The sequence below is a fragment of the Dendrobates tinctorius genome, unplaced genomic scaffold (genome assembly GCF_039654945.1).
Source record: "Dendrobates tinctorius isolate UK_male_01 unplaced genomic scaffold, ASM3965494v1 ptg000191l, whole genome shotgun sequence".
Lineage (NCBI taxonomy): Eukaryota > Metazoa > Chordata > Amphibia > Anura > Dendrobatidae > Dendrobates > Dendrobates tinctorius.
Genome location: NW_027361858.1, coordinates 21549742 through 21577659, shown reverse-complemented (window position 1 = coordinate 21577659; position 27918 = coordinate 21549742). Strand labels below are relative to the sequence as shown.

General features: G+C 41.1%; 1 protein-coding gene across 2 annotated transcripts in view; it reads right to left on the bottom strand.

Moving 5' to 3' along the window:
- ADAMTSL1 (ADAMTS like 1) overlaps positions 1-27918 on the bottom strand; it is a 487614-nt gene that overhangs the window by 73732 nt on the left and 385964 nt on the right. For both annotated transcript variants that reach the window (XM_073552482.1, XM_073552481.1), the window contains exons 17-21: positions 20067-20246; positions 18448-18601; positions 16038-17169; positions 13622-13749; positions 9074-9202 (exon numbers count right to left, since the gene is read on the bottom strand). In XM_073552482.1, coding sequence (XP_073408583.1) covers positions 9074-9202; positions 13622-13749; positions 16038-17169; positions 18448-18601; positions 20067-20246 — 1723 coding nt within the window. The remainder of the gene's footprint in view (positions 1-9073; positions 9203-13621; positions 13750-16037; positions 17170-18447; positions 18602-20066; positions 20247-27918) is intronic.

Genomic DNA, 27918 nt, shown 5'->3' with positions numbered 1-27918 from the left:
GCTCTTGTCCAAGCTGGCCCAACCAAACATATGGCTATAGTGGCCATATACAATGACTACAATATACAATGGCATGCTGTGATGCAATAAAGTTGCATCTGTTGTTCACGATCTAACAAAAGCATTGTAAAGTCATGAAGATATTATAATATAGTATTTTGAATTAGGTTTTGTGGGAGTTCATCACTGGAGAAATACTATATGTGTTTTTTCAGTAACGAGATCCTGTCAAGAGAATTTTATACCTTAAACTAATAGTATGTACTGTATGTACAGATGCTTTCATGCTGATTATATCCATATCTTGATTGTAGAAATTAGTGTTTCTGAGCAATCCCCTGTCGAGATCTCACACAAGTGCTATCAATGCCTGAGATGTTCCATGTGCAGTAAGGAATTCATGACTTCACTAGACCCAGTGTATCGATCTGCGCATGCGCCACTCCAGGTACTGTTGGCACTTGCAAGAGACTTTGGTCATGGGAGGCAAGTAATTGAAACAAGACTGACTTGTTAGTCATATGCAGGAGGCAGGTGGGGAGTAGGGAGGAAGGGCAGGAGTGCTACAAGTGCAATGTCCCACTCCGAAGCACTTGCAGCTCATTTACATAAGTTTTCAATGCTGGATTTCACATAAACTGCAAAATGGATTTCTACAGTTAAGGTATGGTTTTAATCAGCATGAAAGCATCTGTACACACATGTCATTAATCTAAGGTACAAAACCCTCATGACCTTTTAATAACTTATCAATGTTACCTGTTATTTTTTTTCATTTTTTTCAGAAGTATGTTCAAAGGGAACCTTCTAACTCTACTGACAGACCCATATCACTATTATAGCGGTATGGATGCAGATTTGTGTTTTGTGATAGGGTGAATTATGTTGCACAGTAACTTACCCGTCTTTTAATAATGAACTTTTATTCTGCAACTTTGCATATGCAAATGAGGCAGGACTAATCCCGAAAGGCATATCTTTCCTTGGACTCGTCCTGCCTCAGATCCACTAATCAAGCTTTCCTGGCCGCAGTTGACACCCTGCATTCAATACTCAGGAGATTTCCAGCAGTCCTACCATACGAATAGAAGAAGAATAAAACCGCTATAATTGAAAACACTCAGGGGACCTGACAGGTTCCCCTTAAATAGCAGGAGCACCTGATCTATGAAATTAGAATGTTATTTGAAATGAGCAGCTTTGTCTGACAGATTGTAATCTGCAGACTCTGTCACTGCTTTCTTTTTCAAGCAGCAAGTGTGACACCGAGAAATATGAAGTAATGAGGCCTTAACCTGAACTGGGAAATGTTAATGAAGATATCCAACAGATCATTCTCTGGGAAATATCACATCGAGATGCCCCAGACAGACTTGTCCTGCTCCTGCTACATGGAGCCCGATTGTGTATAAATCAAACTATAGAATAACTGAAATACAACACGCACACGTGTAAAAGGCTTCTTACCCGGATAAAGCAAGTGGAAGACAACAGAGATGAAAATGAAAGCAGAAATATGTAAACTATGCCGAGGTTTTCAGAATATTTAATAACGTACAATGTTAAAAAATAATAAAATTGCATTATGGAAAGAAAGAAATATTGAAACCTCATGGGCACTAAGTAACTTTACACCATATGGTAAGTGATGTGATTCGGTTATTATGCTACTCTTACATGTATTTAGCAGCAATTGTAGCAAGACACTGGCTCTGGTGACCTTCTTCTTGCCACCACATTTCTTCGGCATCTTGTAGCTCTGGCCATGGGTTAGGTTCAGGTACTGAGTCCTGCTTCCATAAAAGGTCCGAAAATGCTCAATACCTGTGACTTCAAATTGCCCCTGGTTTTATAAAGGATCATTCCAACAGTGTTCTTTGATTCAGCAATTAGATTCCATTTGGCTCCTGATGTCTGTAAAGGACAGGTGCACAATCTGCAGTCTAGGGGGCCAAATGTGGTCCATGATGCCATTCTGTACGGACCCTAACCATATGGACATAAAAAAGGCTTGACTGACATGTTAACTATATGTGACCATCCACACAAAGAATAGTGACAGCGGATGAGGAGCAAGAACTGGAAAGTACTAATCTTGCCCTGGGTAGACATCTCTGGATGCCTCATATGACAGGAGAATAGGGTCACGTCACCCGTTTGGCCAGGAAGGAGTATATAAATTAGGCAGGTGGCCTTCCGTGCTCGCTCCACTGTCGTTTATGGGAGTTCTGAAACAATAGGCAGTAATGAAAACCCCCAGGATCTATTGTAGAGAACCACGTGCATGCATGACCTCTTCCTCTTTAGAGCCTATTCACACAGTTTTTACGAGGGTTCAGAAGCGGATTTTACTCCTATTCCTATTAGCTTTACTGGGAAATGTTCAACATAAAGTTAAAAAAAACAGCACTGCGTGCACTAAAGTCACTTTTCCCATTCAAATCAGTAGGAAACTTATTCAAAGAGTATTTGATGCGGTTTTTGAAGTGGATTCAGCAGCTGAATCTATTTCTAAATACTTATAAAAAAAAGTCTGTGTGAAAATATCATGAGGCTGCATTCCTGCTGCGGTTTTTGTCTGTTTGGTGCGTCATGTTTTAAATAAAGCTTTTGATACTTACTGGTATTTGGCTTTGGACAAAACTTTATTGATACAGTCATGTGCGGTTATATGTGCTTTTACCTGCAAATTTTCTGCATCTAGTGCGCTTTTGTGGGAAAAATCTGCACATAAAACACTTAGGCTAAGTGCACACAGTCAGTAATTGGTCAGTATTTTACCTCAGCATTTATAAGCCAAAACCAGGAGAGGAACAATCAGAGGAAAAATGTAATAGAAACCCGTCACCACTTCTGGATTTATCACCCACTGGTAACTGAGGTAAAAAAAACTCACCAAATACTCAAAGTGCGAACATGGCCTTACTTGAAAGAGAAATTGAAATGTTACCAATTTGAAGTTTACAATGAGTAAAAAACATGGCACAGTGGCCTTGAGATCTCTATAAATCCCATCCACTTTGCCGGAACAGTAAGACACTGTGTTTTTTAACGCAGAAAAACACATTATGTGCACACAGCCTTAAGCCCCCGTTACACACTGCGATATCGCTAGCAATATCGCTGTAAAGTCACCGATTTTGTGACGTTATAGCGATATTGCTAGTGATATCGCTGCATGTGATACTTACCTCCGACCCGCTCCCCCGCTGATTATCGCTGATCGCGCGAGAACGTCCTGGAGCCGGGCGGGAGGACGCAGGATCGCCTCGTCTGACAGGTAAGTAGCGATCCCCGTCCCCTGCGATGTCGCTGGTGAGATCTGCCTGTGCGGCAGCTCACTAGCGACCACTTAGCGATGCACCAGCGATCCTGACCGCGTCATATCGCTGGTCGGGATCGCTGGTCCATCGCTAGGTGTAACGGTACCCTTAGTGTGCTGATTGGTGGTGTCCTGTAAGTAGAATTTGCACCTATCAGACATTTATAGTATATACTTTCGATATGCCAAAAGTGTCACAGAAGTAATACCCCTTCAATTTTTAGTGTGGCCCCTGGATGACAATGTGGCACTTGAACCTGAAAAGGTTGTTCATCCTTGCTGAGGATTGCGATTTCTGTTTCATGCTATGTTATTCAGGTTTGTATTCATGAGTAAGTATTCTTGTCTGCTGCTGTCCTGACCCTAGCTTGCCTACCACTTATCACTGGACAAAGCTTGCTTCAACTCGTGCAGTAGGATTCCCGACATGGATCCCCAACTTTGTGTTTCAGTGTCCAATGCACAAGCCATTGCTGACGATGACCACTTCAGGAGTACCTCTGAATTCACTGTAGGAAGCACCACATATCCTTGAAGAGATTGAAGATAAACACTCAACTTGGCTTAACCATTAGCAATCCTGTGGGTCTACATTTCCTGTTGTCCTCACTACAACCATTTAATTTATAGCGGAATTTTAGAACTGAGTAGGATCTATATTTTTCTTTAAAGACCCTGAATTTCTCATGGTACAGAATTAACGATACCAGAAATAGCCTTTACAGATTCATGACTGTGTATTATCTAAACAATTGCAAATGCACTGACTGCACACTTGAGATGTAAATCTCCTATTCCACTAGATTCTAAAAGTGTTCTTTGACCGATATTTGCTTTGCATAGTAATAATTTAGGGGTACATGTGTAAGGAGAAGGACCGGGCGTACCTATTCCATGATGGATTCGGAACTGTCGGGGCTGTCTCCCATGTTGCATGGGGGAAACTTTAAAACCCTGGACCAAGCTTTGCACTTAGTGATAGGGGGGCACAGCTAAGCTTAAAAAGCCACAGTGCGTGGGAACAGGGGAGTCTTGGCGGGAACACGCAGAGCACAGGAGGACAGTGTTGGAGCTCCTACCTCTGAGCATCAGTACAGAGCAGGCCCACGCCAGAGGGACCCAAGATCCTCGCGCATAGACTGCCGACAGAGACTTGTAAAGTGCCCGTTGGCACCCGTGACAGGGAGTGACAAAGACTCCAGCCAGAGAATAGACGTGTGTGTGCTGAGACAGAGAACAAGGACGGTCCGCTGTGAACTGTATCCCGATTCACCTGCATACAACTACGTTAAGCTCTGGCAGTGATAAAGACTGTACGTTCTTGCAGCAAAGTTCCTGGACCCAGGACCCCCGTCAGGACAACAAGGAACCACCGCTGCCGGGATCCCCATCTCCTTTAGGACCACACCGGACCCTTCAAGCGCCACTGCCTTGGCGTCACCGTGAGAAACTATGATTCCACATTCTGATGTCGTCGGACTGATAAGTTTATCGTTACTGAACTTCGCCTTTAAATTCCTAGCTCTTGTTTTAACCCATTTTGCATAATCTCTTGCAATCCTGTTGTACTCTACTCTTCTCCCTGCATGGAGTATTCCCTGTTATAGTAAATCACACGTTAACCCTTGCTCTGCCTCCTGTCCGTTACTGCATATTGCGACCTGCTCACACATGCCTTACAAGTTGGGCAGATTGTGATCAGGCACATGGAAAGCAATGTTTAATTGATGTTGAGTGGCCTAATGTGTATTCCTGTTGTGCAACACAGAATGGATCCATGCATTCATATAAATATAGCATAGCGGACATCAAGTATTTCAGGAGATGGAATATTTTTCCTAGTTTTTCAAATATTACTTAATTTTTACCCACTTTGGTCATTTAGTCATAAAACTGGCACCCACTTACAGTCTTCTAGTAGTGCACCATCCTAAGTGTCCAAATAAGTGCCCATGAAAAACCCATGAATTTCTATGGAAAGCAAAGAGCCTTTCTGGGGTTGCTGAAGTACTGAACAAAAGCAGTAATTGAATGCGATACAATGAGAAGATAAAATCAATGTGACAAACCAACAAACCAATAACTGAGCTGGCCATGCACGAAGCTTACAAGCAATCTTTCTCTCCATTTAAAGGGTATGATCGATAATACCAATTTCTTGTGATAAAATGCTGTTGTTTCTGATCTTATCTACTTTCACCAGTAGTACACATATTACAGATGTCCTATGTCACAATGGAGAATGATTGTGTTTATAACATCTGTTTTAAATAACTGTCTTTCAAAATGATTTTCCGGAATGTTCGAAAGCATTTAGATCTACGTCTGTCTTTATGATCAGCTAAAAGCTGTAATTCTCTTCCGCAAACTGGAATAATTGTACTCAAAGATGCTAAACTCTGAATATGCACGTGCCTGTGAGCAGGCAGTGAATCAGCTCCTTTGTACTAAGGGTACCGTTACACTTAGCGATGCACCAGCGATCCCGACAACGATATGGATTGCTGGTACATCGCTAAGTGGTCGCTAGTGAGCTGCCACACAGGCAGATCTCACCATCCACATCGCTGGGGTCGGGGGTCGCTACTTACCTGTCAGACGCGGCGATCCTGACATCCTCCTGCCCGTGTCCACGCGGACCTTCTCGCGCGACCAGCGATAATCAGCGGGGTAGCCAGTCGGAGGTAAGTATCACATGTAGCGATATTGCTAGCAATATCGCTGTTACGTCACAAAATCGGTGACTTTACAGCGATATTGCTAGCGATATCGCAGTGTGTAATGAGGGCTTTATACAAGAGATAGATTACGTTTGTCAATTTATCTGATCACTAATGGATGCTACTAAGCAGCTCAAAGAATCTTGATATACTGCACATTCACAAAGCTATATTTATTTGGAGAATGATATCAGTAAGGCCAGGTTCACATTAGCGTTCGGGGCTCTGCGGAAGGCTGCGTACTTCCTCCGTTAAGCCCCGCCTACTTCCGCATAGTTCTGCATGTGTCCTGCGTACTAATGTAAACGTAGCCTAATTGTGACAAATGCTTAAATAGCAATGAAAACAGTCTCTTCAGGGAGAAAAAGAACTAGAACTCCAGTGCCACCTATTGGGCTTAGCAATTCTGGATTCAATATCAGCTCTTTAAAAAGCCTTGCCACATGACTTAGAATAAGAAGCAGAACCATAAACTCCACTTACAGACACATGCTTGGGGATGTTTACCCCTCATCAGTGCAAAACAGGGTAACAGTTTGGCTGGGTGAAAGGCTGTGACAACCGATACCTTTTCTCCATATGGAGAATGCCATATTGACACAAGGAGACTTATAAGCCATGCAGTGCTACTCTGGGAATTTAAATATGTAAATAGCTTCTCTTCTCTTTCTGGACAAAGTAAACCTAAGGCTGTGTTCACACACAGCGTTTTTTTAGCAGTTTTTACCGCGGTTTTCACTATAAAACCGCTATAAAACCGCTAAAAATAAGCTGCACAGTCATTTCTATGCATTTTGCACTTTTTGTGCACATTGATGCGTTTTCTACCGCGAAAAAACCGCATCGCGGTAAAAAACGCAGCATGCTCATTAATTTTGCGGATTTTCCCCGTTTTAGGCCTCTTCCATGCGGTTTTAAACCGCTGCGGAAAAAAACCGCATCAAAAATGCATCAAAACTGCGCAAAAAACGCAAGCGGAAAAATAGGTGCGGTTTCTGGGAAGGGATTCAGGTTTTTGAGCAGAAAATTTCTGCAACGTGTGCACTTAGCCTAAAAGTCAATATCGACCCTTTAAAGTGCCTTGCCACATGACTTAGAATAAGAATCCAAACCAAAAACTCCATTCGCAGACACATGTTTCGGTATGTTTGTCCCTTATCAGAACAAAACAGAATAACAGTTTGGCTGGGAGTGAGATTATGACAGTAGCTAGAAAAAGATATACATAAAAAGATATACGGTACAAAGATATACATCTTTCCTGTATGACAGTAGCTGTGAGGTGTAATGTTTATCGTTCTGGAGAGTGCCAGTTGGCATAAGGAGACTTAGCCATAACTCTTCAAAACACTATCTTATAAAATGTAGTGCTAGATACTTGGTTTTATATAACTACAGTGATGGTCACCATTATTGTCACCCCTTCATTTTTTTCATAGACTGTACAATATTTTCAGAAATAAATACAAATGAACTGAAGTTATATCCTCAGGATTTTTTAATTAGTGGTCCAAAGTAATACAACAATAAAACATTGTTTTTCAACTTACATGTTGCAATTTCAAAGAAGAAACAGAATAAACAACATGTGCAGCAATAAAGGCACCCCTAATTAATACTTGGTTGCAACCCTTTGGCATTGTTAACAGCCTCCGAATGTTTCTTGTAGCCATCTATAAGCTTCTTGAACTTCTCAGCTGGTATTTTTTGCCCAATCTTACTTTGCAGTTTGTTCAGGCTCTTGAATGTTTGCAGGGTTATTTTTCCCAATGGCAGATTTCAGCTCACCCCAAATATTTTCAATGGAATTGAGGTCAGAACTCATTGATGGTCATTTTAAAACAGTCTGTTTTTTCTTTTTCAACTATTTCTGTGTACTTTTGGATGTGTGCTTTGGGTCATTGTCTTGCTGGAGGACCCATTATCTTTGACTCAAACCAAGTTTTCTTACAGTGGGTAGAACACTTCCCTCTAAAATCTCTTAATAATTCTCACATTTCATGATTTCTGTGATACAGTCAAGGCCGCTAGTACCAGACGAGGCAAAGCAACCACATAGCATTATGGATCCTCCACCATGCTTAACTGCTGGTAGGGTGTTCTTTTCCTTATAAGCTTCAATGCGGTCTGTAAACAAACTGTTGCTTTGCATTGTTCAAAAAGCTCTATTTGTGTTTCATCTGTCCACAGAACATTTTCCCAAAAGGACTGTGGTTTGTCAAGGTACTGTTTGGCAAAGATCAGTCGTTCTTTTTTACGTCTTTTCTTCAGCAATGATTTCTTCCTTGGCATTCGCTCATAAAGCTCGGCTTGGTTTAGAGTGCGGCATATGGTACTTGTTGAAGCTATAACCCCAGTCTGTTACAGGTTGGCCTTCAGGTCGTTGGTAGTTTGATGTGGTGTTTTTTCCACCATCCTTCAAAGACATCTCTTGTCAATTTTCCTCTTTCCCCCACATCCAGGGAGGTTCTTGACGTGTCCATACTTGGCAAACTTCTTAATAACAATGCGCACTGTTGAAACTGGGATACCAAGGGCTTTGGAAATGGTGTTATACCCTTTGGAAGTCTTGTCTTTGCTAATATTAGCAGTTCTGATGTCCTTAGACAGCTCCTTTGTCTTCATCATTGTGACAAAGGAACAGGGCCTACCATGTGGCTTTTAAAAACACTGATGGCATCATTCATTGGCTAATTCATGTCATGGGCACTGACAATTAATTACAGGTGATTACCATTTGTGATTTACCACAGGCGAGTCAAAATGTACTTCCAAGGGTGTAAAGGGTGCCAATACCAGTGTCACAGCAAGCTTTTGGCTTTTTCTATCTTTCCCTCCCATTTTTTTTTCTTTTAAAGTATTGTTTATCATTTGCTCTTATGTATTTAACACGAGTGATCTATACAAAATACTGTTTCACTTGATTCGTTTATTTCATGACATATTCCACATTATCTACTAAAACTTCATGGGTGCCAATAACGGTGATCAGGACTGTATATGCATCCAAACACACATCACCTTGACTTACCTGCTACTTGACAATGGATGGTAACATTCGTTGCATGAATGGTCTTTACTGCACTACCAATGTCGACAGCTATTGAGGGTGCATCCATATTGATAAGCACAGTCCTGGAGGTCTTTATTAATGGTTTCCCTGGAGATAGAAAACAATACATCATGGACAACCTGATACAGCAGAGGTGCAAAGAGCAGGCGCCAAGAGGAAACCTGCTGTTCTGCGGCAGGCTGCCCATACAAAGCATGCTATAAACCATCTGGGATAATCAAGAATGGAGAATGGATGGAAGAGACCGCAGGAGAGCAAGCAAAGCTCAAATACTTGCAAACCTTCAAAGGTCAGTGAAGTAAGGTCAGACATTCAATAACTTGTGACATACATTATTAATGTCTAATACATACCAGTAACTTGAGAGTTCTTTTTTGCACAGGATTCTTAATAACCCTAATATTAAATAGCTACTAAAAACTATTTAAAGCAAAATATGAAAAACAGATCTATAATGATATGACTCTTTTTCCACAAACCTATGGAAATCTGAGCCTATCCAGGACTGAAGATTTGTACCATTCAATTATTTAATATTCAGTGAACTTGACACACTGCTTGATGGCATTATTGATCACATATGGGACAATATGTAGTGCAGTTGTACACTCTTCTCTTCTGTTGGTAGAACAGTATTATTCCTTGATTGACACATGGTTTTTATTCCCTTCTACAATACGCCGGCATGCTCCTACTACCTCCTTGGAGCTATGAACTTTGATTTTGACATGTGTAAAATAGAAGTACCTATCATCCATAAAAAGAAAAGCAAACTCCTAGCCAAATCCAACACATTTTCTACAAATAAATACTTCTGAAAATAAAAAATATTTTTAACAGATGTTTTGATTTTTGCATCCAAGGGCAAGACTGAGCTTAAGCATCATAATGGATATGGGTTAAGTGTTTATGTTTTCACTGCGGGAAAAGACTATAATGTTTAGCAATCAAGCGTGTGTTAGTCACCTCAGACTTAGGAAAATGTAACTATACGCTTCTTTAATTGGAAAAATCGCTGTGGTCCTAAAATACACAACACCACAAACTCTGTCTGTTGACATTTAACTAATGGGCAAAAGCTTGTCAGTCAGAAAGTAACGGGAAACATTATCCGTTAACAAGCATGTTAACAAACCAGCCATATACGAGCAGGTAGCAACAGTTTTACTGGAGGATCGCAAAGTAATGACTTTAAACATTTCATTGCCGCATAAAGAAAACAAACGTATGTGGTCCTTTAGGTAACCAAATAAGATCCTATAATATATACACCAGTCACTAAACACATCTCATAAGAAGGAAAGGTGAGTACACAAGGTCACCTTCTGTCTGCGTAAATTTTAAGTAAACTGCAAGCAGTAAGTAATGTCCAAAAATAATTATTTCAAAGATCCTTCCAAAAATGGAGATATACATTAACCTAACTGTCACTGTATTTTGCATACAATGGCCAACAGAAAGTCTAATCGAGTAGCACCAGATGAGAAATGATTCCGGTATATACTGTACATACTTCTCCTTTTTGGTTTCTGTGTCATATTTGGGTTTCTGAGTGACTTGGCAGTAGCAAATTCATGCTCATGGACCCCAAATAAACATCTCAAACAGGGTCCCAAATTATCACAGGTCATTTTAGTATTGGTCTTTGTTTAGCAGTAGTAACTTGTTGCTCGTGGACCCCAAATAAAAATCTGAAACCGGGCCCTAAACTCTTAGGCTGTGTGCACACGATGCAGATTTGTAGCGGATCCGCAGCGGATTTTACCGCGCAGAAACGTTGCATTTCTGCACTGTGATGTACAGCAGCCTTAAAATCAATCTAAAAAAAAAAACGCTGTGCAGACGCTGCGGATTTTTCCGCGCGGTTTTCCTGCGGTACAAAATCCGCAGCATGTTACTTCTTTTGTGCGGTTTTCCATCTCCCCTGTCACCAAATCCGCAGGGGGAAAACCGCGATGGAAAACCGCACAAAAACTGCATGAAAAATGGAAGAAATCCACAGGAAAAATGCAGGTCATTTGACCTGCAGATTTCTTCCATTCTGCGCGGAAAAATCCGCAGGGCCAAAAAGTACGTCTGTACTCACCCTTATGGATTTTTTTTAGCATTGGTCTTTTTGGATTCCGCTTGGCTCCAGGGCCTGCATGGTAACTCCTGCACCCACTATAGTTACACCCCTGATTAGTAGTAAGAAAAAAGCAAAGAGTTCAGATTACCAGTCAACTGTTACCATAGGTTAAAGGGAAATACAGTCAAAATCTTCTCTGAAATGTGATAGCTACATAAGAGAAGATGATGCTGACATAGTCTGGCATTCCAGATCAACACTGATTTACAGGATGTGATGGCTTAAAAGAACCCTATCAGCAGTCTTATGCCATGTAAGCTGATGTAATTATGATATAGATACTAGAGAGCAATATACCCCTGTGTGGCACAAAAGTGTCTGGTGATCTTGGGTCTAATCCTGCCCAGCTCCCTTAGATTGACATGTTGTATATTGTCAGAATAGGGCAATTGAAAAAGACTATTCTGTGTCTCTGCTTCACATCCTTTCTGCATATACATAAGTTCTTGCTGTTATTCTGAAACTAGTAATTTATAAGGTGTTTGATAGTGTACCGCTTGATGCCATGGTTACTGCCCACCCTATGGACTCAGAGTGGCCAGTTACCTAGGAGAAGAGAGTGTGTTAATTTAGAGCCTGCTTCCGCCACTTTGAAGCTTGTTAGATAGCTGGATCCCACCATTTTCAGTTCTCAGTCTTCCAAATCTTCTCCAATGCTGCAGTGGCAAAGTTTCCTGTTCTGATAGCTTGGTAGAGCAGTCAGTTTGGACCAAATCATGACTATGCTATTGGTCTGAACTGTCAATCTTCAGAAGCACACAGCCTCCAGTAAGCAGGAGGTCAGGAGGCAGAGGAGCAGTGCGCTTCTGGACAAGCAACAAAAACACTTTCAAAATTGTTTGCTGGACACAACAGTTTTAACAAGTTCCCTCTCTCTGCCCCTTATAAGACAACGGCTCTATAGAATCCTACCGCTTTGACCCTGAACATTAAATTCTCTTGCTGGAAACAGGATACAATCCAATACTCCGTATGATTAACTAGAATAGAGTCTTGATTAGAAAGTTGTGTTAGATTTGAGGTAACACAAATTTCTATGCTATGCAAAAGAGGTATGACCTACTACGACAAGTTACATAGCAAAAATACCTGTCCATATGCAATTACTGATAAATCCTTATTGCCATTATTTTCTTCCTACAGGTGGAAGCATGCCACATTCATCCCTTACAGTCCTCTGCGTAGGCCTAGGCGGAATAAAGGGTATCTGTCACCCCATTTTTCGAGTATCAGCTGCCGGCACTCCCATCATGGGCTTATCTACAGCATTCTGTAATGCTGTAGATAAGCCCCCGATGTAACCCGAAAGATAAGAAAAATGAGTTAGATTATAGTCACCCGGGGGCGGTCCGGGTCCGATTTTGGTCCGATGGGTGTCGCGGTCCAGTCCGGCGCCTCCCATCTTTTAACGGTGACGTCCTCTTCTTTGCTGCCTGTCGTAGCTCCTGTGCAGGCTTCCCTGTTGAGGGCAGAGCAGAGTCCAGCAGTGCGCAGGCGTTGGGAGAGGTTCAGCGCCTGCGCACTGCAGTATTCTGCTCTGCGCTCAACAGGGCAGAGCAGTGCGCCTGCACAGGAGCCACGACAGGCAGCAAAGAAGAGGACATCACCGTTAGAAGATGGGAGGCGCCGGACTGCAACACCCATCGGACCAAGACCAGACCTCCCCCTAGTGAGTATATAACTAATTTTTCTTATCTTTCAAGTTCCATCAGGGGCTTAACTACAGCATTACAGAATGTTGTAGATAAGCCCCTGATGGCGGTGCCGGCAGCTGATACTCAAAAAATGGTGTGACAGATACCCTTTAACTTGCATATACCATACTTGTATTAGAAAAGAGATATAAAGTGTCTCTCAGTAGATATGACTCTATAAGACTTTCTCCTGTGTCAGAAAGAATGAATATTAATGGAAAAATTCTAATTTACTGGTGAGAGCCAGAAGCAGGTCACTGCACTATTTCCTAAAAGATTCCTCTGTATTTCTCTTATAATAACATATGTGCCTCCCACTGATGTCAAACGGTCATTCTTTTACTAGACTATAATAATGCTATCAATAATATTTTCTTCTTTTTATTTGAACTGATCATCTGGTTCATATTATTATTTCTCTACACTCTATTTGATTAGGTTGATTGAATTATGTGCATAAGATAAACGTCTCTTTCAATATTTTATCAGTTTCTTGTATCTAATGAGAATGTCTTTTCAAGTTAATCGGTCCAAAAGCTTTCCTTTCCCTTCAGTACGGCACACAAAACCTAACTAAGTGCTGAAAAAAAGGCATATATCACAATCAAGTTAACCTACTTCTACAAGGGTCAGTGGAAAGCTATTTTTAAGTCTTTAGGAAGAGCACATGCATTAAGCACCTACCTGCAAGTGTAATGGCAATTGACACTGATGCAGAGCCGAGAGAGTTGGTGGCGTTGCAGGTGTAGAAGCCAACATCAGCTTCAACTGGTTCTAATATCTCCAGGGAATCATCTGACTTCAGGAGGATCCTGTGATAAGAGAAGAAAATCATGTTTAATAAAGCAAAATGCGAGGATTTCTAGAATTGCTGTTAAATGAAACACATTCTCTGAATCTGTCATATGACGCATTTTGTTTTACCTCTTAACGCTGTATGACATCGGTGATTGACAACGGATGAAACACTACATTGGTCTAATATTATTTTACATTTTCCTAACTTTGCACTGTTTGATAATGTTACATTTGTATATAGTTTTATACATATATTTCAACTGTATTTGGAATACTTTCAAATAGTTTGGCTTTTTTCTTCTTAGAAAAATTCAACAAGTAATTACTTTATGAAACAGAAAAAGTAATGGGAGAGTGGGAGGCAGAAATGCAATCTCTGCCTATAATCTAGCCCTCTTTCATGATACCTAAAGCATGTGTAACATTAATCTAACATAAAAGTTAGCCGAAACATGTAACTGGTTTCATAGAGCACAGTTTCTAAAGCCTCTCATTAAATTCTGCTTCTTAGGTACAACCTATAATATCTGCATTTATTGTATTCCTTTCAAAAGCATTACCTATATATTTGGGCGGAAAAATAGCTATTCATAGGACAACACCATTTGAATCAAGGTTGTTCCTCCCTGTGGAACCCCGATGTTTGGCCATTCACCTTGTGAAGTCATGTATGGGACACAACACATAGATGAGCGTGAAATTTGCCCATTTCCAACTCCAAAGTAGGTGGCATTGCGTATTATGATGAGCTATTGGACTTCAAAGGGCCCATATAGTGTTGTTGCACAGGGGTCCTTTTCTGTCTGTGTCCACCAGTGGTGAAAGTAACAGCCTGGAGCTGTTGCTGGTGTTCCTCGTGTCAATAGCTTGGAGGATTCCCATTCAAAATAAAACATAGCCTTTAATAATCCATTAAAATCTAAGACATCACACAAACAACACATAAACAAGCATAATGGTGCTCGTGTGTATCAGTACTCATTTAAAAAATGGTTCGGTCTCACCATTAATCCTGAACATAAGTGCCCCGGCATATTTTTCAGAGGTCCCCTGCCGGGTATTCGGGTCCATAAAGCAGCACAAGTCAGTGTATGAAAAAGGAGGTTAATAGGGTTACAGGTATGCAGTTTTCCCTATCCTCCCTGTCGTGCCTAGGTATTACTCCTGCCCTTTCAAGGACAGGCCCCAAATGGACCCTATAGTGTCACCCCCAGTGCCAACCCTACGCGTTTCCTCTCCAATAATGGGGATTCATCAGGGGAGTTATATAATTAGATATAAGGGGGTTTGAATATATTTGTCCATAAAGGAGGGGCCCCGCAATGGCTGGGTGCCTCAACCAGCAGAGTGACTGTCCATATCACTGCCAAAAAGTAAGTCCCCTTCTTTATGGACAAATATATTCAAACCCCCTTATATCTAATTATAAACTTATAATTATAATATTAAACTCCGCTGATGAATCCCCGTTATTGGAGAGGAAACGCGAAGGGAGCTAATACCCCTTCTGAGGACTGGGGGTGACACTATAGGGTCCATTTGGGGCCTGTCCTTGAAAGGGCAGGAGTAATACCTGGGCACGACAGGGAGGATAGGGAAAACTGCATACCTGTAACCCTATTAACCTCCTTTTTCATACACTGTCTTGTGCTGCTATATGGACAAAAATACCCGGCAGGGGACCTCTGAAAAATACGCCGGGGCGCTTATGTCCATGATTAATGGTGAGACCGAACCATTTTTTAAATGAGCACTGATACGCACGAGCACTATTATGTTTGTTTATGTGTTGTTTATGTGATGTCTTAGATTTTAATGGATTATTAAAGGCTATGTTTTATTTTGAATGGGAATCCTCCAAGCTACTGACATTTAACCCCTGAGGGTTACACATGTGGTACTAAGCATTCTTTGCCACAGCTGATCTGGTGTTCCTCGTGCCATAACCTTGTTCCATTCATATATCCTGTGCAGAATATATAGATAAAAATAGAGATTCCTGTGCCACAATTTCTAAAAACGGAAGCTTTATTGGTAATAATTAGTCGATGCATATCAGGGTCCTGACAAACAGGTCAGTGCGACCCTAAAAAATTGTTGACTAATCACCAATAAAGCTTCTATGTTCATCTATACATCTAAGAGTTTTATACCTCATGAGTAGCGCAGTACAGGAACCCCAATTTTCATCTATACAGCCTTTAAAAAGCATAAATTAGTGTTAGATGCACGTGAATATCCTTACGTTGAAAAACTATACTGTAAATCACCATTCTAAGCAATTTATCTACAGGTTTCTTACCTGTTACTATATTTTACTTCTTCTCCATTCTTAGCCCAGCTGATAACTGGTGTGGGGTTTCCACCAGCTTCACAATGTAAAAGCACGCTGAGTGTTCCACTAGCCAATGCCACCGTCTGTCCAATATGGGTCACAACTTCCGAAGCAGAAAAATGTTGAGCAGCTGAGATTTTTCTACGAATTATTGGTTTCCTTAAAGAATGATCTGGAATTATTTCATGAGGTTCTAATGCTTCTGACTCCATTGATGATGATCTCCAAGAACTGGAGAAACCAGAAACAGGTTTGTAAAATGAATGTTCCGATCTTCCAGGGCTAAGCTGTTTATGTTCTGCTTTGAAAACAGGTGCTTCATGGTTTTCTAGATAGCTCCTTGCTAACTCATGGGCTAATTGAGATAACAGGTATTTGCTGTTGTTGTCATGGAGTTCGACAGGTTGTTGAGACAAAGAGCGAATAATATCATCTACACGCTTGATGTCAATGACCACAGTGTTTGGTAAAGATTGCTCCACAAGATGGTCCTCCTCTGACGAGATGTTCCTTTCAAATGACTCTTGAGGATCAGCAGGATCAACATAATATTCCGACCAAGGTTTTAAGGCTAGTAGCCTTGAGATTAGATTATCATAATGACTACTTGCATCAGAGACTTGAATTTGTTTTTCTGTCTTGCTTCTATTAAATAGATTTGCAGTTTGATGTTTTTCTGGACGATTATAGGCTTCATTCTTTTTGATTTTCTTAATATTTTCATCATCTCTTATTCTAGAAGCCTGAGAAATTATTTTATTGTTCTCTCCAACGAGCTTAATAACAAAATGTTCTTGGCTTGGCCCAGCCATACAAGTGTACACGCCTGTGTCTGAAGATCTGAGGTGATGAAATTTAATATATCCATGTGGTGCAACGGTAATGTGCTCTGAACTTATCAAGTGCTTGCCATCCTTCTCCCATATAATCTGGTGCTTACGGAATCGACGCACGGGACATTTAAGCACTAGCGAAGTCTTTGGAAGGAGGTACGCATATCCACCAACAACAAACTGTAACTTCTTCTGCTTTCTTGTTTGGATATATATTTTTCTCAGACCTGTAATTTGGGGGTTCGTTTTCTGACCAAGTCTTAGTCCTTAAAAACAAAACATAGTAATATTTAAGGCACGGAAATTGAATAGAAAGCTAACAAAACAATAAAATATAATAATTATCAATTGTAAAACTTAGAGTAATTGTTAAAAACTGCATGCACTCAAATTAATCTTCAGATTAGTTACATTTCAAAATATAGTCCTCAATAGATTTAATTTAGTTCATGTGTTTCTCCTAAACTATGATTCTTCCTTCAATTACTTTTCCCACTTTCCTCCCACCCTATAATTCAAAATCTCATAGCTTGTGCATCCTGCAGATAATGCCATATCCAATACTAAACCTACAAGCCACTAACTGAAAAAAGAAGAAAAAATGTTTATTTTCAGCTAAAATGTAAAATATACAAAGAAATAAAAACAAACACAATACTACTTTATAAAGGTGGACAATCTAAAGGGTTATTACCATTTTATAAAGCGATTGTATTGACCTTTGAGACCAAGACCCCTACAATTCTGGGAATAAATGGTCCACAGAATTGATTTATTGAAAAAGCCTCTTCACTAATTTTTTTATGCATAGTAGAACTCTGGCCACTATCTAATATCTATCTATCTATCTATCTATTATATAAAAATGTGGCATTCTAATACTTAAAGGGAATCTGTCAACAAATTTTTCTAATCCACCTTAGAGCAGAATGGTGTAGGAAGCAGAGATCCTGATTGCAGCAATGTATCACTTATTTTATTAGGTGCTGCAGTTTTGATTAAAAACTATTTTATCTGGTATAGATCTACCAGATCTCTGATTGCTGAGCTCTGTATAACCCCGCCCACACCACTGATTGGCAGCTTTATGTGTACCCTGTAAATAGGAAGAAAAACTGCCAATCAGTGGAGGGGGCGGGGTTAGACTACCTAGCAGCAGATTTGCTAATCCTGCTGGCAAAACAGTGATTTTACAAAAACTATAGCAAGCAGCCTAGTAAGTGACACATTGCTGGAATCAGGGTCACTGTCTGTAGATTATGCTGTTCTCAGATTAGGTAGCAATAACCTGGTGACAGATTTCCTTCAAGTGAATCTTAGAAAACACCTATGTACTGTGCTGGAAATAGGGTGAGCAAATTGCATCCCCACCGCAGCTCAAAGCTTTATTGCTCTATTGCCAGCATAGTACAGGGATTTCCTTGGAATCCCATTTTAAGTAAAAATCTGAAAACTTTTATAATTATAATGTTAAGAAATATTGTTATAGACAATGTGATACAAAATATCTTGGTAAATTGTCATTCTAAAACTATAGATATTACTAGTGCATGGTGCAAGTATGCAAGGGCGGGTCATCTGATGAAGAACTGATCCAGCACATATAGATGAATTCACCACAACATATTCCCCAGTCTTCACTTTCTTCCTGCAAGCCGCGCCTTGGATCTGTGTTCCATCTCCACAAGACACTGAGCACTAGAAAGGAATAAGAGATTCCAGATTATCACCTTTTCAAGTTACACTTTGCAACTATGTTATGATTTTGGATGTGTTTACAATTTTTTTTTTCCACAAAGAAAATCACAGCAACAAAAATCCAACAAAGCTGCAACGTGTGAACTCAGCCTTTGAGGATTTAATTACTTTTAGATTTTAAATCCCTATATTGAAATACCGTAAATATATTAGTTATCTGACATAGCTAATAAACATCTTAAAAAAAAAAGTTGAACTTCTTGTGCAATCACAATAAGGGTTTGTTCACACGAAGCCTTTTTGATCTGGTTTTTTTCTGCCACACTTTTTAGGGATGAAAAACAGAAAGCAGAAAAATTATGTGTTTCATTTCCTTGAGTTTTTTGGCATGTCAATTCTTTTAGCATCTTTACTGCACCCTTTCCCTATTTAGATCAAAAAGGCTTTGCAGCACAAAAATGAATCAAAAATGCATAAAAAAGAATTTTTACTGTGGTTTTTTGTTAAAAAAAAAAGCATTACGCTATATCATACGATCATCCATATTTTTGTTCTTAGTGATGGCTTTATATGCACAAGGCCAGCACATGCTTTCCAGAATACCAGTTACATACCAGTAACGGACATAGTACAGCACTATTTCCATCAGTCCCATAACCAGTGAATAGTGGAGTGGTCTTCATAACCCCCGTTCCTGTGACCGATGAAGGTCGCAGCAGTAAAACCCTCAGCAATCATACAATTATGGCCTATCCTGTGCATCGGTGATATATGTCTTAGGTGAAAAATCCCTTTAATTCACTCAAGATATGCTTTACTGACAATCCTCTACTATTTATTTAATTTACACATTGAATCGCCCATATTCCTATATAATGTCCTAATCTTCACAAGATTGGGCCATGTCTACACCTGATGAAAAGCTAGTCCCCCATTCATTAAAGTGACTATGCAAGAATTCTGTCATAAATTGCTCTGAAAAGTTGCTTTTGGCGCAACTTGGAATTGCTCAAAAATGTGTAGACTTTTGGCGGTTTCATGCCAGTTTTGACCAACTAGGCCAAAATGGGTGGAGCTGGGTAGCAGGATGACGGCATGACACCACGGCTCATCTAATTTATGATGACCTTCGGAATACTTTACTCCTGATTGGAGTAAGTTTTGTGATAAAGCAAAAACAGCTCATTCACTTAATGACAATTTAGAAAATCTTACTTCAGTAAGACATGTGGCAAGGCGCACAACATCTCGGTCGCACCTCTTAATGAATCAGGAACTTCTGACTCCAGCACACCTCCTTATCAAGACTGGCATTGCTCACTGTTGTTGAATCAGGGACTATTTGTCGTAAACCCATTCTACTGAATTTTAGACATGCACATGCATATTTGTTAACAATGTACTAGAAAATCACAAGACATTTTTATGAAAGTATAGTTTGGAAAAAAAAAAGGTTACAATATACCTGAGACCAATCAGTTAAAAACCACTCTGGTGGGCAATCTTCATTCTCACACATTTGTTCAGATGTTGGCTTTGGTGGTGAACAAAATGTTTCTGGTAGCTCTAAGATGCTGCCATCAGAAAGTCTTTGCTTGCAGAGGACATCACGAGTTTGTACGCCACCCCCGCAAGACTGTGAGCACTGCAAATTATTAGTGGATAACTAGTTAGAGCTGAATATTATAGTGGCTCATGCAGATTTTACAAAACAGGTACACAAAATGAGAATACTGGGTCTGGGGGAAAATGTGTGTAAATGGGTAAGTAACTGGCTTAATGATAGAAAGCACAGGGTGGTTATAAATGGTATATTCTCTAACTGGGTCGCTGTGACCAGTGGGGTACCGAAGGGGTCGGTGTTGGGACCTGTTCTCTTCAACATATTTATTAACGATCTGGTAGAAGGTTTACACAGTAAAATATCAATATTTGCAGATGATACAAAACTATGCAAAGCAGTCAATACAAGAGAAGATAGTATTCTGCTACAGATGAATCTGGATAAGTTGGGAACTTGGGCCGAAAGGTGGCAGATGCGGTTTAACAATGATAAATGTAAGGTTATATACATGGGAAGAAGGAATCAATATCACCATTACACACTGAACGGTAAACCACTGGGTAAATCTGACATGGAGAAGGACTTGGGGATCCTAGTTAATGATAAACTTACCTGGAGCAGCCAGTGCCAGGCAGCGGCTGCCAAAGCAAACAGGATCATGGGGTGCATTAAAAGAGGTCTGGATACACATAATGAGAGAATTATACTGCCTCTGTACAAATCCCTGGTTAGACTGCACATGGAGTACTGTGTACAGTTTTGGCACCGGTGCTCAGGAAAGATATAATGGAACTAGAGCGAGTACAAAAGAGGTGATATAGAAGAGTTAATGGTTTGCTTTTAAATCCCTTTAATTGTCTTTAAGACTTCTAATGCCTTCTGCCCTATTATTGCTAGAGTTATTCTAATGTAGACTACTAGTCTCTGTGTTCAAGGAAACTATACTTGTTATCATATTTGTTCTCAAAAGTCAGTTACAACATGTTCTGGACACATTGTAAACATGATATAACCCTGAAAGTGATAATGGGGGCTACATGAGCTCCATAGAGTTGCATTTGTTGTAAATGGTATAAAATATTTAAAATATTGCCTTGTATTTCATTACGTCAGATAAAGTGATTTGACCACGGCTTGTGTGTGATGAGTCTCTTTGTCTCCAAGTGCTTGTCATCAGAAGGGCGAAAAACCTCACAATCCGGACTCACTGGTGATCTGGCATAGCTGATGCTTGGTCAGAACAAAAAGCAGCTACAACAGTTTTTGATGCCCAACGGGGGCCGTGGAAACCAGCCTATTCAGAATCCGTATGTGGGAGCTTCCTGGGAGGTTGAATATGCAGAATCCAGGCTGCAGCAGGTGAGAACATTTATTCCAACATTGATTCTGCGTCTGCAGCCTCTCTAAGGATGCCTACATATCTCTGAGTAAGACTGTACAACACGGTTCAAAAGAACCCACATCACCAGTAAGTGGTGAGTATATCTGTATGAGAGTTGAATAATAGTGTAATAAGATAATAATTGTCATCTGTATTATCTGTTAATCTGGTCTGGTAATATACTAACTGGTTGTGTACTGGGGTACTGTGTAGCACAAAGCCTGGGATAGACTCTGTGGCCTCCCCTCAAACACTCTCGCACCCCTCCAATCTATTCTAAACTCTGCTGCCCGACTAATCCACCTGTCCCCCCGCTATTCCCCAGCTTCTCCCCTCTGTCAATCCCTTCACTGGCTCCCAATTGCCCAGAGACTCCATTACAAAACCCTAACCATGACATACAAAGCAATCCACAACCTGTCTCCTCCATACATCTGTGACCTCGTCTCCCGGTACTTTCCTGCACGCAACCTCCGATCCTCACAAGATCTCCTTCTTTACTCCCCTCTTATCTCCTCTTCCCACAATCGCATACAAGATTTCTCTCGCGCATCACCCCTACTCTGGAACTCTCTACCACAACATATCAGACTCTCACCTACCATCGAAACCTTCAAAAAGAGCCTGAAGACCCACCTCTTCCGACAAGCCTATAACCTGCAGTAACCACCGATCGACCAAACCGCTGCACGACCAGCTCTACCCTCGCCTACTGTATTATCACCCATCCCTTGAAGATTGTGAGCCCTCGCGGGCAGGGTCCTCTCTCCTCCTGTACCAGTTATGACTTGTATTGTTTAAGATTATTGTACTTGTTTTTATGTATACCGCTCCTCACATGTAAAGCGCCATGGAATAAATGGCGCTATAACAATAAATAATAATAATAATAATAATAATAATAGACTCTGTGCAGTGTGATTTTGAATTGGCAGTAAATCATATGAGGCTGTATTTTGTATAGGGCTGGGGGGAGAGAGTTTTTTTTGTCCGGCACCAGACAGAATTGCGGGTTAAATCAGTGTCTGGAGGATCCGCCGGCAAAAAAAAGTTGCAAGCTCCATTTGGAAAACATTGAGGATGTTAACGGACAGCAACATTATGGCGGATCCTCACAAAAACGGATGCAACGGATGGCAATCTGTCAAAATCCGCCAGTAATGGAAGTCAATGGGGAAAAAAACGGATCCGCAAAAAAAAATTGAGGATCCGTTTTTTTCACAACCTGGCGGATTTTGACTGATTGTAAAAAACGGAAGTGTGAAAGAGGCCTAAGATAGGCAGGCTGTGTGAATCCTTGTATGTATGTCTATGAGAACCTCTGAATGAAATGAGAGATGAGTAATTGAGATAAGAGATTTTTGTTATGTTCTCTTTGTAAAATCAAATGACCGCTGAAAAGTGAAAGAAAAAATCCCTGAATGAGCACGTATGAATGAATCATCACACATAATTTTGTGTCAAGAAATTGTTACCTTTCTAGGTTTGTGGGAGATCCCGGACAGATGCATTATAGATATTTCAAATCTACATCTGAGACTGAATGAATTGAGTAATGATATAGCTCGTGCTATATGTGACATTACATTGTAAAGTTTCCTGAATGCATTTGGCCAGAAAAATGGGCAAGACTCAGTTAATCGCATTATACAGTTATCTGCTCTTACAGTGAAATCCCATGATTTTGAGTTTTCCTTGTAGAGATTGATTCTGACTAAGTCTAAAGAACTACTGCATTCTGTTATTTTGTGAAGGATGCTACATTCTGATGGGAGGGAGGAATGAAAGAGCTGCGTGTTTCTCTTCTCCCTTCTCCTCTCGCTCTTATCTCTGCTTAGTGTCTAATGGGAGGATTTATGGATCTGTGCTCGAAATTCTCTGTATTTCTATCCGTCGTGAGGTACGCACTGAGAGATCTGTGGTTTGTTTAAAGCAACAGTGCTGTACAATAAGGGGAGGAAAGAAACTGTGCCTATTTTAAGGAAATTTGTGGAAGATTGTTTGATCTTCAGTGTGATTGAAAGATTGGTAAAAGATTCACCCGCTTCAAGTTGAGTGATTGATGCATAGCTGACTGGGGATCAACAAAGGAGGTAGCCGACTGTATGGCTAATAAAGTAGGTTATAGGCCTATCACACCTGGGCCTTCTTACTTTAGTCAGCGGGTTTTTTTGTTGTGGGTGAGAGGCGAAGGCAAGGAGCCTTCTGGATACACTTTGGCAGGCTCACTCTGACTTGCTATGTGTGGGCTGTAAGACAGAGGTCCAGACACACAGAAGGGCATTTCAGAAGAAAGATGAGCTGTCTAAGTTGAAGCAGCCCTCCCACAATCCATGGAGCTGGGCAGGAAGGAAAAAGACCTATTCCTATTCTAGCCAGCTGATCTAACGGCTGAGAGGCAGAGAGCCTTCTCGTTACATCCTGTAGGTCTACCGGGTGAGAGGCAAGGAGCCTTCCCGCTACACCTTGGCAGGCTTGTTCTGACTTGCTACGTGTGGCCGCCCGTAGATAAGGTTAGGCACACTAGAAGGGCATTTCAGAATAAAGGTGAGCTGTCAGGAGAAAAAGGTTGAAGCCATGGGCAACTTTTTCTGTATACGGTCGGTGACCCAATGGGATCCAAGACAGCTATGCAAATTGAAAAAGACAAAGAAGAAAGGAAGCAGTAAAACAAGTGGGACCAATATTGAAAAAGGCAAAAATACCAGAGTGTGAATGTTTGGATGTACAAAAAGGCACAGACAAGGGAAAAAAATAGCAAGTGAATAAATGATGTTTGAGAATGTGCAGCAGTGTGGAAGGTGTATTATGAATGTTTTGATTGACAAAATTTAACCAGAGACCCAGACAAAACAGATGGACTTGTAAACACTGTGATCAGATTCAGACAAACCCAGACTGAATAGCTACTTGTGTGACCTGTGCTACTGACCTAAGCGAATTGCGCTAAATCCTGTCCAGACAAGATCATATGTAGTGACATAATAGTGTGGTTAGTGGGTAGTGGGGACATTGACCTTTGAGGAGTAACCTGACAGTAGACATCAGACGACCAACCACATCAGGACCTAGAAGGGCAACTAGAATAAGAAAGATGCAGGTGTATTATCCATGGAGCCCCTCTGACCAGCTAGCTTTGTTGAAGCAGTTGCCTGACCCTGAAGACCAACCATTCCCATTTTATAGACAAATAAAGGAAATACAGCGGGCATATAAGTGTACCTGGGCAGACCTAGAGAGCTTGGTGAGTTTAAAGGCAGGTGACGTACTAGGACACATAATTAAGACACATACAGATGTGACAAAGGATCAAACTCTGGGCATGGATGATAAATCTGCACGGTCTGGGGAGACATACTGTGAATCACTAAAACAATGGGCTATAGTGAAACAATCAGAGCAGTCCGTTCTCCTGACTGATGTGACACAGCAAAAAGGAGAGAGTGTAGAGATGTACTTTGGACGGTTACAGCTGAAATGGGCAGACATGGGGTACAGTCCCATAAGCCCACTCGATGTTAAGATACTGGTGAATGCATTCACTGACGGTATGAACAAAGACTTACGAGACGCAGTACAGACAGCCTGACCTGAATGGAGATATGTAGATCCAAAAGACCTCCTTAAGGTAGCTAAAGAAGTTGAGCAAACAAGGACAATAAGACGACCTGTCATGTATGCTGGAACACAAGGAAAACAGTGGAGACGTAGCAAGGGACCTAGGGACATAGAAACAGTGAGGTGCTGGAATTGTGGTGAGATTGGGCACTACGCCAGCCATTGCAAAAACCCTATAAAGGAGAGTAAGCAGACCAATCTTCCACCTAATCCACATACAGACTAGGAAACTGGCAACCCAGTGACAAATGTGTGCCCTGTTCTTGTCCACTCCGGACCTGGTCCTGCCTTGATGACCACCATAACAATGCCGGGAGGGAAAGAGGCAGAATTTTTGATTGACACTGGGGCAGCCGGGACTGTGGTACACAAGAACTTGATAATGCCAGACATGATTACTAATGAGATTGTGGAATATGTTGGGGTAGAGGGGCAAGTGACAGAAGCCCTTATGACTAAACAAATAAGACTGAAATTACGAGATAGCCAAGAGGTGCTTACAAAACTTATTGTTAGTGACAATACCCCTATGTATTTACTGGGAGCAGATGTGCTGAGTGCGATCCAGGCCACCATACAGTACTCTCCTGAGGGTATTACAGTCACAAGTCCCCTCTCAGATAAACACTTGTGTAAGATTGCAGCAATGGTGTATATGACAAAAGCGGTGAAACTAACACCTGACACCAAAATGCCTGAGGATGGGGAAATGGGACAGGTGCCAGACACTGTTTGGGCAAGGGGAAAAACTGATGTGGGTCGGCTGCCCATTCCCCCTGTCATGAATAAATTGAAAAAAGGAACCACTCCTCCTTGTTTAAAGCAATACCCCTTGAGCCTAGCCAAATCAATGGCCCCGAGCAGAGATATTAGAGAGTATGTTAAGGCAGGGGTTCTAGTGCAAAGATCTTCCCCCTACAACACTCCTTTGTATCCCATTAGGAAAAAAAAAGGACTCATGGGTTTGCTGACACTTACAGAAAGGTTCATGAGTCATGACTTAAGGGATATTAATGATGTTACAGAGAGTGTGACCTCAATCGTCCCTGATCCACACACAATACTGTTACAGATCCCAGTGATGTCAAAATGTTTTACAGTCAGTGATTTAGCAGGTGCATTTTTCTCTGTACCCCTGCACCCTGTCAGTATCTTTTTCCTTTACTCATAAAGGTAAACAATATTGTTGGACAGTCCTCCCACAAAGGGGGAAAGAAATCCCCTGCCATCTATTCAGCAGTAGTGTTGAGCGATACCGTCCGATACTTAAAAGTATCGTATCGGATGGTATCGGCCGATCTAAAAAAAATATCGGGTATCGCCGATTCCGATACCGGAAGTCCCATTCAAGTCTATGGGACTTCCGGTATCGGAATAAGAAAAACCCTATTTTTGCCTTGTACAGCCTCTCTGGGGTCTGTACGGGCCTTTCGGGGGGCTGTGCCGGCCTGCCGGGGGGTCTGTGCAGGCTCCGGTGGTCTGTGCAGGCCTGCCGGGGGGCTGTGCCGGCCTGCCGGTGGTCTGTGCAGGCCTGCCGGGGGGGCTGTGCCGGCCTGCCGGTGGTCTGTGCAGGCTCCGGTGGTCTGTCCCGGCCTGCCAGGGGGCTGTGCCGGACTGCCGGTGGTCTGTGCAGGCTCCGGGGGTCTGTGCCGGCCTGCCGGGGAGCTGTGCCGGCCTGCCGGGGAGCTGTGCAGGCTCCGGTGGTCTGTGCCGGCCTGCCGGGGGGCTGTGCCGGCCTGCCGGGGGGCTGTGCAGGCTCCGGGGGTCTGTGCAGGCATCGTCCGATGGGACTACAAGTCCCATCGGGCAATGCCTGCTACCATGACAGTGATTGACACATTAGCCAATGATGGGACAGTAGTAGTCCCATCATCCGGCTAATGTGTTGAATGTAAAAAAAAAAAAATAAAAAAAAAAATTACATGCTACATACATACAACATGCATACTACATATATACTACATGTAACATACATACTACATATATACTACATGCAACATGCATACTACATACATGCTACATACTACATGCATGCTACATACATGCTACATACATAATACATAATACATATATACTACATGCATGCAACATACATACAACATATATACTACATGCATGCAACATGCATACTACATATATATTATATATACTACATGTAACATACATACTACATATATACTACATGCTACATACATGCTACATACTACATACATGCTACATACTACATACATAATACATATATACTACATGCATGCAACATACATACAACATATATACTACATGCATGCAACATGCATACTACATATATACTACATGTAACATACTTACTACATATATACTACATGCTACATACATGCAACATACATACTACATACATGCTACATACATACTACATACATAATACATATATACTACATGCATGCAACATACATACAACATATATACTACATGCATGCAACATGCATACTACATATATACTATATATACTACATGTAACATACATACTACATATATACTACATGCTACATACATGCAACATACACACTACATGCTACATACATGCAACATACATACTACATACATGCTACATACATACACACTGCATGCTACATACATGCAACATACATACTACATACATACTACATACATGCTACATACATACTACATATATACCACATGCATGCAACATGCATACTACATATATACTGCATATATACTACATGCATGCAACATACATATATACTACATACAATA